Genomic DNA, 14081 nt, shown 5'->3' on the forward strand with positions numbered 1-14081 from the left:
GGGAAGCTCATGAAATCAACGTATTTCTCCTGTCTTTTCCAGGTTCAAGCCTCAAAGGTCAAGAAAACTGTAAGTCGTGAGATTCCCATCTAGCTTCATTCCCTCTTTCTGTGACTCTTTCTGCTTGTTAGGATTGGTGGGTGAAGGGAGGGGTGATTAGAAAGCGAGTGATTCCACAATTTGGGTTTTTGTTGTTGTTGTTCTACCATAAATTTCTTTCTTTTTTTATTTTTAAGATTTATTTGTTTATTTATTCATTTTAGTTTTCGGCTGCTGTGGGTCTTGTCGCTGCACTCGGAGTTTTCTGGCTGCGGCGAGCGGAGGTTACTCTCTAGCTGTGGTGCGCGGCGGGCTTCTCATTGTGGTGGCTTCCCTTGTTGTGGCTCACGGGCTTAGTTACTCCTCAGCACATGGGGGTCTTCCTGGATCAAGAATTGCACCGCTGTCCCTCACATTGCAAGGTGGATTCTTAACCACTGGACCACCAGGGAAGCCCTCTACTATAGCATATCTATTTTTCATATCCCCAATTGTTTTTATTAAAAAATGAGATACAATCAACTTGTTAGATTCATGAAGTCAGAACAGAGTTTAAATTGTCATTATGAAAAATAAATAAATAAATTGTCATTATGACTTCTAAATGATCTACAACAGGTTAGATATCATCTCCCATCTATCTATGAGGCTATGATAGCTAACATACCTGCAAATTATCTGCAAAATACCTGTAATACTTTGTTCTGGGTCACGGGAAGCAGGTTTTTGCCTGACTTTGAAATCTGGCCTGCCATCCACTTTAGAGCTGATTTTGAATCATTAAGATAAGCAGGTTTTGTTGTGCTTCATATGAGACGCAGTGAAGTAGGGGACTGGGCGGGGCCCGGGGACTGAATAGAGGGAGAGCTCACAGAATGAGATCCCCTTGTCAGAGGTCGCTTCAGTCAGCAGAAGCTGGGTGACTGGGTTGCTGCTTGGAGATGCCTTATGTGCGTGGTGCTGTTTGTTGAGCCCCGGCTTGGAGCAGTCACTCGTATGGGGAGAGCTCATGAGACTCATGAGGCCGATCTGGCAGGTCTCCTGCGATTGCCCGAGTGCTTCCAAGGGTGTTTGATCCCCATGGCTACCCACAGAATCAGGATGTCCATTAGCTTCATAATCAGACTACTCGACTGATGAAATCTCTGACCCTCAGAGGAACTTGTCCAAAAAGAGTCAGTTGGAACATCAGCAATAGAACTCCCCCTTTTCAAAACCCGATTGTTTGGAGTCTGGAGCCACAGGCTTGACTCATGTCTTTAAAGCTACTATTCACTCTGTCTCTTGGAGCCTTTTTTTTTTTCTTTTATTTTGAGGTACCTCTGTACTGTTATTTGTTTGTTTGCAAATTTTGTTTCTTTTTGGCTGTGCTGAGTCTTCCTTGCTGTTTGGGGGCTTTGTCTAGTTGCAGTGAGCAGGGGTTACTCTCCAGTTGCTGTGCCCGGACTTCTCACTGTGGTGGCTTCTTTGTTGCAAGAGCACGGTCTTTAGGCAGTGTGGGCTCTAGAGTGAGCAGGCTTCAGTAGTTGTGGTCATGGGCTTAGTTGCCACAATCCTCCCAGACCAGGGATCAAACCCATGTCCCCTACATTGATAGATGGATTCTCAACCACTGAACTACCAGGGAAGTCCCTCTTTGAGCCTTTTTCTCAGTCTGTAAAATCAATGTGATGAGTCAGTATGAGACGAGATGAAAGAGGCGACTCACCTGCCCACCATAGAGTGGTTAGTAAAATAATGGTTTATCACGGTTCTAACTCAGGGCTTCCCCAGTGGTTCAGCAGTAAATAATCAGCCTGCAATGCAGAGATTTGAGTTCAACCCACGGGTCAGGAAGATCCCCTGGAGAAGGAAATGGCAACCCACTCGAGTATTCTCGCCTGGAAAATTCCATGGACAGAGGAGGCTGGTGGACTACAGTTCATGGGGTTGCAACGGCTCAATAACAGCAATGATCCTAGTTCACCGTCACCCTCGTAGCTCCTCCTCTGTCCACTGCAGCCTTGTGCCTCTGCTTTGGTCCAGACCACACCCGCCTCTAGACTTCTTTAGCTCTCCGTTCTTCATCCCTGCGTAGCCCTATACTAAGGTCACAGGTGTGGAGCCCTGTACCAAGGTCACAGGATAAAAATCTCTGGAATGACCAAGTCCCATACCAAAATGTCATGGTCCATGTGCATTTTGGAAAAGAATTTCCAGACATGAGGCAGAATGAGATGAGAAGAAACTTTCTTAGAGTGGGAGACGCTGTTAGAATATCAGGCCGTCTCAAGGGAGAGCCATTTCTGACAACCATTTCCCAGGCTGGTAGCCTGTTTTTATAGCCCCAGGACAGACAATTCCTACTGAAATGGTGGCATTAGGTGATTGGTTAGAATGCTGTGTGTGTGTTAGTAGCTCAGTCGTGTCCGACTCTTTGCGACCCCATGGACTGCAGTACGCCAGGCCTCCCTGTCCATCACCAACTCCCAGAGTTTACTCAAACTCATGTCCATTGAGTCGGTGATGCCGTCCAACCATCTCATCCTCTGTCGTCCCCTCCTCCTCCTGCCTTCAATCTTTCCCAGCATCTGGGTTTTTCCAAATGAGTCAGCTCTTTGCATCAGATAGGTTGGGTATTTTACCTAATATTGGGTCAGGGAACTGGCCGGTTTAGATCCAGAGGCTCATCGCAACAGTTGCAGTGGGGCTTGGTCAGTTCCAGAGGTTTTTATCCTGTGACCTTGGTATAGGACTCCCACAGTCCCCACCTCAGGGGGAAGTCAATCACTCCTTGCCCAGGTTTCCCAGAGAAAGGTCTTTGTAACTTTGGGGAAGACCTCAGGCTCTCTGACTGCCTCCTGAGGCCTCCATCCTATTTTACCTAAGGTACCTGTGCAAGGTCACCGCTGGGTGATGGCAGAGCCAGGTGGGGGGGCCTGGGACTCAGGTCTACCGTTCCTTAGACCACCCAGGACCATGTGCCTGACCTGCCAGCCTGCTCCATGGTTGAAGTGCTTGGTCAGCCCTGGCCCTTCCTCTCCTTTTACCTCAGGCCGCCACCCAACCCCAGCCGGCCAGTCTCAGGAGATGACCTCAGCTCCCTCTTCACCTAGAACACAAGGCTGTCTGGAGGGAACTCCCTCCACTTCCCGCCCTGCCCCGGCTTCAGGCTTATCTGCCTCCCCACCCGTCCTCCCAGCTTCCCTCCTGGCTTCAGAGGCCATGTCTACCCCGCAGCTGGGTAGGGCCGGCTGGTGCACCTGGGCTCTGAGCCCATCCCTGGCATCACCCCCTCCCCCAGAATCTCACGCTGTCCCTGACTGAGCCGCCTACCCCACTTTTAGTAGCTACCCCTGCCTTTGTGGCTATTTCAGTCTACAAACGTGATTCGTAACACTTTATTTTAGGAAAAAGAAAAATCACAAACAAACCCCCCATTTATCTTCTGTACCCCTATCTATCCACTCCCTTCCTCAGTCAAACTCCTCTGAAGCCTTGTTTCTTTAATTTAATATTTATTTCTTTATTTTTGAGCTGCTTGGTATTTGGAATCTTAGTTCCCTGACCGGGCACTGAACCCTTGCCCTCTGCAGTGGAAGCTTGGAGGGTTAACCACTGGACCGTCAGGGAAATCCTCTGATGCCTGGTTTCTAATCACTTCTCTGCTTCCTCACCTCTCAGTCAACCCTCCCAGGCAAATCTGGCTTTGGCCCCCACACCTCCCAAATCCTCGCTATGAGGTGATGTCAAATGCCATGAACACATCCAGACCTTGGCCTTCAGGACCCCAGTGTTTGCACAAAGCCTCTTTCTTTGGCCTTGTAAACCCTCTTCCCTGGTATTCTCCCACCAGGGAGACTTTCTGACAGGAAGACTTGGACTTTTTCCCCAGGGAGACTTGGACTTTCCCAGGATCTGATCCTCGCTGAAGCTCATCTCCTCTTCCCTCCCCCAACACACACCTCCACATGCCCACCCTCCAGTTCCACTCCAGCTCTGGCCGCTCCACTGATGGTCAGGTTTCCTCCGGGCCGTGGCTGACATTTCCTCCTAGTCATCCCCCAGGGTTCCTCAAACCAGCTGCAGCACCAGGACTTTGTCCCGCCTTTATCTTTGTCTGGCCTTGTCTCCTTTAGTCCGCGGCACCTCTATCCCCGCTAGGTAACTAATCCAGGAAGCTTATCTTCCACCTTTTACCTCAGTCCTCATGGCCAATCAAACAGGTCAAATACACATAACAAATATTATTATTATTTTATACTTTTTTGGCTGCACCGCATGGCATGTAGGATCTTAGTTCCCTCACCAGGGATGGAACCCCTGCCCTTGCAGTACGTTCATAATGTACAAACATCACCACTGTCTAGCTCCAGAACATCTTCTTCACCCTCAAAAAAGTGAAGTCCTTCTGCATCCAGTAAACATTTCTCAAGCCCATCCCTGCCCCTCAGCCCACTGCATCTGCCGGAGCTCAGGCCACATCAGCTTTCACCTGGACCTTCATGCAGGTAGTTACAGCCTCCCCTCCCAGCCCACAGTGGTCTTTCTAAAGCTCCAGTATCATCCTGTTACCCCCCACCCCTCCCAAGACCCTGAGGACAGGGCCCTGCAGGTCAGTATGGTGGACAAGGCCCTCTGTTCTGGCCCCTCCTACCTGTCCCCACACTCCGGTTCCTATAACCACCTGTCCCCGGAGTGCATTGATTTCTCCTGCCACGCTGTTCTCCTGCCCTGAGTCCCCCACCCATCCCTTCTGTCCCGGTCCAAGGCTCAGTTCTGGGGTCACTTCCTTCAGACTTGCCTTGGCCTCTGCTGAGCACCCCTTCCTCCTGGCCTTACACCGCTTACTCCAGCTGTCTGGGTCCCCACTAGCCTGCACGGTCTAGGACAACAGGGCTGCTTTCTTATTCACCTTGTGATCCCAGCACCTGGCACCAGGTGCTCGGGGAATATTTTCCTGAAAGAGGCTCGGACTGAACTTGGAGGTACCTGAGATTCAGGGGAGCTGGGTCAGCACACTCCATGCTGAGCATCACGGGTCACCAGGGCCTCCGTGCTTCGTGGCTCCCTGTATTTTCCTGAGAGTGGTGGATGGTCCCTCCTTCTCTACCGCCCACCCCCAGCCACCCACTTCTTTATGAGTCATTTCCAGGTGGAGGGCTGAGGAGGTGACTGAGTCGCGATGCCTCATCTTCCCCAGAGCATCAGCATCCGCTGGCCGCGTGCCTGAGGTGGAGGGAAGCAGGGCCCTTTGTTTTAGGGTGCGGGGCCTTGGCGCTGTGGTCCCCCGGTGTCTCATCTGAGCTGTGGTGACTCTCTGGCTTTGGATCTCCATCTGCCTTCATCTCTCCAGGTTAAAAGAATCTGTCCTCTTTGAGCTTTGCTGGTGGCTCAGATGGTAAAAATATGCCTGCAATGCCGGAAACCCTAGTTCAGTCCTGGGGTTGGGAAGATCCCCTGGAGAAGGATCCCCCACTCGAGTATTCTTGCCTGGGAAATCCCATGGACAGAGGAGCCTGGAGGGCTACAGTCCATGGGGTTGCAAAGAGTTGGACATGACTGAGCGACTAACACTTCACTTCTCAACCATGTCCTTTCATTATAGTTCTGAACCTTTGGTGTCCTCTCTGCAGAAAAACACACACTTGCATAGAATTGGAGGTGGTTCATGGGTCCGCTAACACCTCTCTGTGAACCTTGGGGAGGCTTGGGTTGTAGCAATCACTCTGTTGTGTAAATAATGAGCCCTGCACACAGTAACCCAGTTTGGCTGCTTCTGGAAAGTTTATTCACAAAGAGGATATTATTTTCCATATTATCTTAATGATCGCATCCCCAGTGGCTCAGCTGTAATGTAGAAGATGCAGGAGATTCAGGTTCGATCCCTGGGTCAGGAAGATCCCCTGGAGAGGGAAATGGGAACCCACTACAGTATTCTTGCCTGGGAAATCCCAGGGACAGGGGAGACTGGTGGGCTGCCATCCAAAGCGTTGCAAAGATTCGGACACGACAGACTGAGCACACACGTGTTGTAATAATCAGGTAGAGATTTTTGAAGGTTGTGTGGTGTATTTGTTATCTATTACTCCTTAACGAATTATCCCCAAACTCAGTGGTTTAAGATAATTTATCATCTGCAGTTTCTGAGGGGCAGGAGTCTGGGAATAGCTTAGTTGGGTGGTGCTGACTCAGGGTTTGTCTGGAAGTTGCAGATAAAATATTGGTCAGTGTTATGATTTACCTGTGGAGAAGGCAATGGCACCCCACTCCAGTACTCTTGCCTGGAAAACCCCATGGATGGAGGAGCCTGGTAGGCTGCAGTCCATGGGGTCTCGAAGAGTTGGACACGACTGAGCGACTTCACTTTCACTTTTCACTTTCCTGCATTGGAGAAGGAAATGGCAACCCACTCCAGTGTTCTTGCCTGGAGAATCCCAGGGACAGCGGAGCCTGGTGGGCTGCTGTCTATGGGGTCGCACAGAGTCGGACACGACTGAAGCGACTTAGCAGCAGCACCATGATTTACCTGAGGGCTTGTCTGATGCTGTGGATTCTGCCTTTAAGCCCACTCATGAGGCCATTCCTCACCACGTGGGTCTCTGCAGAGGGAAGCTTATGACACGGCAGCTGGCTTTGCGCAGAGTGGGTGATGCCAGAAGAGGAGGGGGTACCCAAGAGGAAAATTGCAATTACAAACTAATCTCAAAAGTGACCTACTAGCACTTCTGCAATATTGTTGTTCCTGAGACCAACCCTGGTCTGATGTGGGAGGGGACCACTTGCGGGTGTGACAGTAGAAGGCAGGGCTCATTGGGGTGCCCTCTTGAAAACTGGAAACCAGAAGGGTGTTGGTGGGGGTTGTGGTCGTGGTGATAAAACCGAGGCTGCTGGTCTGTTGCATCAAGTCAATGAGCTGGGATTCATATCTTGGTACATTTTATAAATGCTTCCCCTTCTGTCCTGCCTTCCCTTCTTCTTTCTTGTCTGCTCCCGCTGGCTGGCTGTGGAAGTGTGAGATCCCTACCAGCGAATCAGCTGAATTAATCTATTAAGCAGATGTACGTTAGGTTTGCTTAGAGAAACAAGGTGGCGGAAGTGCCTGGTGTTACTACACATCCTCCTCTTGAAAAACCAACTACCCGATGCTTTAGCTGAGTTTGCTGTAAAATGGTTAGACAGTGGTAGAACGCCCTAGGGCTGATCAGTAGGAGACTCTGGCAGGGCTGGTGCTGAGGCTGGAGTAAGAAAGGGTGGTGAAGTGTAGACCATGAGCCCCAGGTGGACAGAAACTGTGCCAGTCTCACCCTTCTCTGAGCCCCCAGCATTGGGTGCAGTGCCTGGCACAGAGACGGCCCCTCCAGCATCTGCTGAATGAGTGATGCTAAGTGGGAAGGGGATGTCAGTCAGGGACCAGGCACTGGGCAGAGCGGACCTGCCCCTTCAGTGCTCTCAGCCGCCTTGGTTTGGTCATTCATTGTTTGAGATTAAAATACCAAGGAAGGCAAGTGTTGGTGTTCCTTCTTTATAGGAGGAGAGGTGGTATTCTGGAAGGGTTAGATAACTCCCAGGGACCCCAGCTAATGGCTGTGGGACCAGGGGTTTGGGTCAGGTGTGCCAGACTCTGCTTTCTTCCTGGGCCCAGTTCTGGGTCCCAATGATTCAGGCATGGGTGTGCATTTCATTCAGATGATGACAGTAAAGTAGCCCAAACCAGAGGGGCAACTAACACCAGGAGTCTGGAGAAGTTGTTGTAATTTACCTTAGAAATTTAAAAATATTTTGGGTTTTTAAAAATTATTTATTTGGCTGTGCTGGGTCTTCACGCTGCGAGGGGTTTTCTCTAGTTGTGGTGAGTGGGGGCTCCTCTTTAGTTGCAGTAGCTTCTCTTGTTGAAACACACGGGCTCTAGGGCACACAGGCTCAGTAGTTGCGGCTGCCGGGCTCTAAAGCTCAGGCTCGGTAGTTGGGACCCACGGGTTTAGTTGTTTCATCACATGTGGGATCCTCCCAGATCCAGATCAAGTATCAAATCTGTGTTTCTGCTTTGTTGGGGGAGACTCTTTACCACTGAGCCACGAGGGAAACCCTGTTTTGTTTTGTTTTTCCCCTGAAAAAAATTTGCTAGAAATATGACTTCAAGAAAGAGCTTTAGAGAGCACAAGACTCAACAGCTGGTTTTATATCTGTGACTGACAGAATCTAGTCAACGTTTCAAAAGCACTTTGTGCCAGGAACTGTGCTCCAAGGACTTAAACTCAATTTCTCATTTACACTTACTATTATTATGTCCATTGTGACTTCCCTGGTGGCTCAGTGGTAAAGAATATGCCTGCCACGTAGGAGACTCAGGTTCGATCCCTGGGTCAGGAAGATCCCTTGGAGAAGAAAACAGCAACCCACTCCAGTATTCTGGTCTGGTAAATCCCATGGACAGAAGAGCCTGTCCGGCTACAGTCCGTGGGATCGCAGAAGAGTCGGACACGACTTAGCCACTAACCAACAATGTCCATTGTATGGATAAGCAAACTTGAGGCTCAGAGAAGTTCAGTGACTTATCTAAAGCCATACAGGTTGTGTGCAGAGATGGGATTTGGTCTAGGAAGCCTGACTCTGCACTCATCCCCCTGCTCTCTATCTCCTGATAGAATCACTGTACTAAATAGCATCGCTTAAAATGAAGGAGAAGGTACTGAAGGAGTAGGGAGACTTGCCTGTCCTTACCTAGGAGGGAATGTATTAATTGATGGGAAAATAACATGGTTAAAAGAAACTTCTGTTCTGAGCGCTCACCCAATAGGCTCCTGAGACCAGGACCTGAAAGACAAAAAAGGGGGTTCTGAAGATTAATGCTGTAAGAAATGCACCTAAACAATCACCTTGTTTCATCTCATGACTAATCAGATGCCAGTTTTTGTTAAGATGTTCAGAAATAAAGGCACAAGGATGGACTGTTCTATTCAGTTAAAACCTGGGACATGTTGAAGTTAAATTTTAAGTTGTTCAAAAAAGATTTGATGTTATGAAAAGAGAGAAAGAAAGACTTTTTTTGGTTTTTTTTTTTTTTTTGCTACTATCTCTGGCTAGCTACCTGGCTATACCTTTTGCTGTCTGTAAAATGATTTGGAACCACTTATAAAAATTATGTATATTATTGTTCAATAGGATAAAATAAGGAAATCAGAGTGAGAAGAAAATTAAGGCAGTTAAATAAAACTATGACTCTTTCAGCATGGAAAAATGCATCCCAAATGTTGCTAGAGGTAAAATTTGGGGCTTGTACTTCTTAGCAGACAAAGTGAAAAAGGGAAGCAAGATCCATGAGAAAATGTGGTTTCAAGTTCTCACTCATCTGGTGAGGCTTCTGACTCCATCAGCTAGAAAACATCAGCTGAGACTGTGCTAATTTGGTCAGGCTAGGGTGGGGGGATGGGGGGTGGCAGGGTTGGGGGAAAGGTGGGGAAGGGTGGCAGAGCATTTCCTGGGCGTCACCATGTGATTTCAGAACAGTGGTAGCCATCACTTATCCCGCAATTACTGTGTGCCAGGAACTGCACTGGGTGACTTTCTACTCTTCTGTCTTACAACAACCTACTATGTACGTATTGTAACCTCATTTTAGAGATGAGGAAGTTGAAGTCAGAGAGGTTAATCACCCAAGGTCACACAGTAAGTGATGACCCAAGACTTGAACGTTCCTCTGCCCAAATCCTAGGCTCTCTCCAGGGCCACGATGCGGCGGCTCACTGGCTGCACACATCTCCTGGACATGTTTTAGTTGTCACACTCTGAAGCCTGCCACCTTGTCATGGTGGAATATGAGCCACTTAGTACCAACTGCCCTGTGCTTGACCCACCACGCATAGTCATCACGTGCTTGGGACCCCTGGACGCTCTATTGTGCAGGAGGTGATGATACCCATCTGATGATGATGGTGATTATTGTTCCTGAGATAACAGATGGGTGGTTCTGCTCTCCTTCCCCTTGGCCTTTAGCCTTCACCATCAACAGCATACACATGCAGATCCTGCCGCAAAACGAGGTGAAAAACGGGGAGAACCTGACACTGCAGTGCATCGTGGATGTCAGCACCACCTCACGGATCAAGCCTCTGCACCAGGTGCTGTTCTACAAGGATGATGTGCTGCTTCACAACGTCTCCTCCATGAGAAACACAGAGAGTTATTTGATTCCCCACGTCCGGGTCTGTGACTCAGGGAGATACAAATGCACCGTGATCCTGAACAACAAGGAGAAGACGACGCCAGAGTATGAGGTGTGGGTGAAAGGTGAGAGCCTGGAAAAGAACACGGTTTGGGAGGGTGAATCACGAACAGGTGCTGTAGCTAGAAGAGCGACTGAATGAGTCACGACACACTGGACCTCCCTGCCGATACACCACCCTTCTCACTTGTGTGCTTGACGTTTCCCCAGCCTGGAAATGCAGGCAGTAGACACGCTCCCGATTCACCAGGTTTTTCCTTACTGCCTTGCCTTTGCACAGGCTTCCCTTGTGGCTCCGCTGGTAAAGAATCCTCCTGCAATGCGGGAGACTTGGGTTCAGTACCTGGGTTAGGAAGATCCCCTGGAGAAGGGAACAGCTACCCACTCCAGTATTCTGGCCTAGAGAATTTCATGGGCTCTGTAGTCCATGGGATCACAAAGAGTGAGTGACTTTCACTTCACTTCACTTGCCTTTGCACATGCTATCTGCTCTCCCTAGAGCTCCCTCTACATCTCCTCTCCTCATGAACCCTCTCTCCTTGAACACTCAACTCAGTGATCTCTTCTCTGACACTTTTCCAAGCAAAATTGATCTCCCCCAGGGTTCTGGTCCTTATAGCTCTTGTCCCTCTCTGCATTCAGTGGTATTTGTACAAACGTCAGGGCACTGGGTGCTGACACTGGATTCTGCAGTTGCTCTGCTTAGTTTTGGTCTGGACAAGTCCCTTACCTTCTCTACACTTTAAAATTCTCATCAGTGAAATGAAGATAATAATACTACCTCAGGGAGTTTCTGAGAGGATTAAAAGATTCTATGTTGGTAGAGTTTAGTGCAATTTCTAGCACATAATGAGTTTCCAATAAGCTGCAATTACTATTTCACTCAATAATGCAAATTTCTAACACATCTGGTTGCTCTCCAGACTGTGAGATCTTGAGGAAAGAGGTGGTGTTTAGCTTTTTTTTTTTTTTAATGTATCTCAAAAAAATCTGGCTCATAGTAGGCACTCAATAAATGATTGTGGAATAAACCCAGTTGAAAAGAGCAAGTAGAAATAGAGATGGAGAAACAAGAAAAATGTATCATTGGGGGAAATTTGGGTCACACAGTTCCATCCATCCATTCCTTCATTGGTTTACTCTCTGAGGAAGCGTGTCCCAAGGTTGCAAGTCAGGAAGAAAAAAAAAAAATAGGTGCTAGACATGAAAATGCATCAGGCAAATCCTAGCTCTGGGATGCAATTACAGTCCTGGAGGGAAGAGATATATTTAACAAATCACTGCAGTCCAACAGTCATTTGATCTGACTGCCTTGGGAGCACAGCGGTGAGAAGAAACAATTCAGCCTAGAGAAGTTGGGGACGGCTTGCCGGAAAATGGACACTGGGTTCAGATACAAAAGATCACGTAGAAATTATCTTGATGGCCAAATGGTGCCAAGGACAGAGAAAAGGGATGTAGCATAAGAGTGAAAGTGCAGAGGCTGAGAAAGAAGTTGCTCTCCCAGCAGAGTGCGCCTGGGTCAACTTCCCTTCCCTAACCTCTGTAGGCAGGTTTTCATTTCCCGTCTCTAAAATCGAGATCACTGGGTATCTCTGCATACCCTTGAATGTTGTTTGATTTGAGAATTAAATGGGGAGCAGAGAAAGTGATCCAATGTTGGATGAATGAATGGCCCACCATGTACTAGATGCTTGGCCAGACCATCCTTAGAAAGAAATAATCTTATAGCAAACAGGAAACAGTAAGAACCAGTAGGCAAGTGTTCAGGGGCATTTTCCTCTCAGAAGTATACAGCCTCTGACCACCTTCCCGTCAGGCTTTGAGGCTCACACGGGAGGACATGACTGTGTCATCCTCCAGGCCAGTTCGTCCTCTGGACATCCGGGGTGTCCCATGGACAATCGCGGCATGGCTGGCCAGACATCGCTCTGTATCACCAGGGGCCACAGCCACAGGGAAGCAGTGCAGCACTTCAGCATCTCCACCGGGGACAGGGGAGGAGCCAACAGCTCCCCGTGTTCACGGTAGTGATGAGGAAAGAGTGGCAGGCCAAGACTTTGGGAAACAGATGTTGAAAAGAAATGTGCCAGAAACTTGGGATGATTTGATGGACATGGTTTGTGAATTCAGCCCTGTTCTTTCTGGACAGCTGCTGCCATAACTGTCATTTCTGCATCTTTGAGCTCACTTCTGTGATCAGAACAGTCATTCATACCATTGTTACTTCCAGTAATAAGAACTACCACTTATTCAGGCCCTCACGAGGCAAGATAAACGTTTCTCAGCACATCACATGCATTTCATTTTACTCCTGCAGTGGTACTGCAATATTAGCCTGGTTCCTCCCGTGTACAAGTGTCAACAACCTCAGAGAGGTTGGGTGGTCTGGTCACGTCAAACACAGAGACTGAGTCAGAACCTAGATCTATCTGACTCCACAGTTGGCCTCTCTCTCTTTTTTATGATAGAAGGTCTTTGAGGCAGACAAAAGACAATCCATTCATTCATTAGCCATTTATCAAGTGTGCATTCTGATGAAGACCTAACAATGAGTACGAGGTGATCCCATCCCTTGATCCCTTCTCCTGGCGATCTCGTGTGGGGGCAGGGGAGCGCCTTCACCAGAAGTGACAGTGGAGGTGGAGCACGTGCAGATCTCCTCCCCAAGAGGACAACTCTGCATTTCTCCCTTTTTTTAAAAAAAAATAATATTTTTATTCATTTTTTTTAAACACCAAAAGCATTTTGTATTTGGGGTATAGCCGATTAACAAGGTTGTGATAGTTTCAGGTGAACAGCGAAGGGATTCAGCCATACATATACATGTATCCATTCTCCATCCCTGATCTGGGCGGGTCAAGGAAAAAGATTCATGAGTCTTGAGTGACGGGGGCAGGTAGCACATTCAGGAAGAGGCAGGTTTAGGATACGAGCAAGTCTGTCTGATTCCAAGATGGAGTTCATGGCCCTTAGACCCCAGGGCCTGGACAGGACAGCTCATCTCAGCCAGACTTTCCCAGCTCCCTCTAATCTGACCCCAGCTCACCACCTGCTGTATTTTCCCCTCCAGCCCTTCCTCTGCTCTAGACGGCCCTCCTGAAAAGCCACTCATATCCCTTGGCACAAGCAGATCCTGACACCTTGAAATGCCTGTCCTTGGCCCCCATCTCACTTCATCTGTCCAAATAACCTCCTTCCTCCAAGAATCCTCCCAGGCGCTATTCCTTTCTAGGATCTTCTCTGATTCCTCAGGCAAAGAGGGACTCCTCCTTTCCCGACTGCTCCCTAGGTCACTGTCTCTGTGAGGCACTCAAATTCCTAGTTATTTTCAGCTTTCCTTTTTTAACTGAGAGGCCACGCCTGCCTCTTCTCCTCCCCACGCCCACCCTCACCCACCCCACCCCTGCCTCTGGCTGTAAAGTCACAGACCTGGGGGTGAGTCTCAGTTGCTCTGGGGCTTGAAGGCTGTAAGCTTCTGGGTGAGCCTTGAACCTCTCAGAGCGTCACCTTCTTCATCTGTAAAATAGACATAATTTTCTCTTTCCTGCCCTCCCCAGAGATTTACTATGAGACTTGCAAAATGGAGTCATGGATAGAAAGTTAATCCTAGCTTGTTGTTGGCATTCAATATATTGTAACAACCACCATAGTAATACTGATGATACTGGCAGCCTTTGTTTTATTCTTAACTATGTCAGTTGAGATGACTTGACTTCCCAGTGGAATTATAAACTTTGAAAGCACCAACCACATCTTAGACATAGTCTATATATTTTTTCAAAGTACCTGGTATGGTGCTCAGCACATACATACTCAACAATTACCTGGTAGGTAG

The 14081-nt window shown here is 48.4% G+C and overlaps 1 protein-coding gene across 1 annotated transcript in view; it reads left to right on the forward strand.

Annotated features, from left to right (window-relative positions):
* PECAM1 (platelet and endothelial cell adhesion molecule 1) overlaps window positions 1-14081 on the forward strand; it is a 60896-nt gene that overhangs the window by 320 nt on the left and 46495 nt on the right. Inside the window, 2 exon segments of the mRNA XM_020910528.2 lie at window positions 43-69; window positions 10015-10308. Coding sequence (XP_020766187.2) covers window positions 43-69; window positions 10015-10308 — 321 coding nt within the window.

The sequence above is a fragment of the Odocoileus virginianus genome, chromosome 17 (genome assembly GCF_023699985.2).
Source record: "Odocoileus virginianus isolate 20LAN1187 ecotype Illinois chromosome 17, Ovbor_1.2, whole genome shotgun sequence".
Taxonomy (NCBI): domain Eukaryota; kingdom Metazoa; phylum Chordata; class Mammalia; order Artiodactyla; family Cervidae; genus Odocoileus; species Odocoileus virginianus.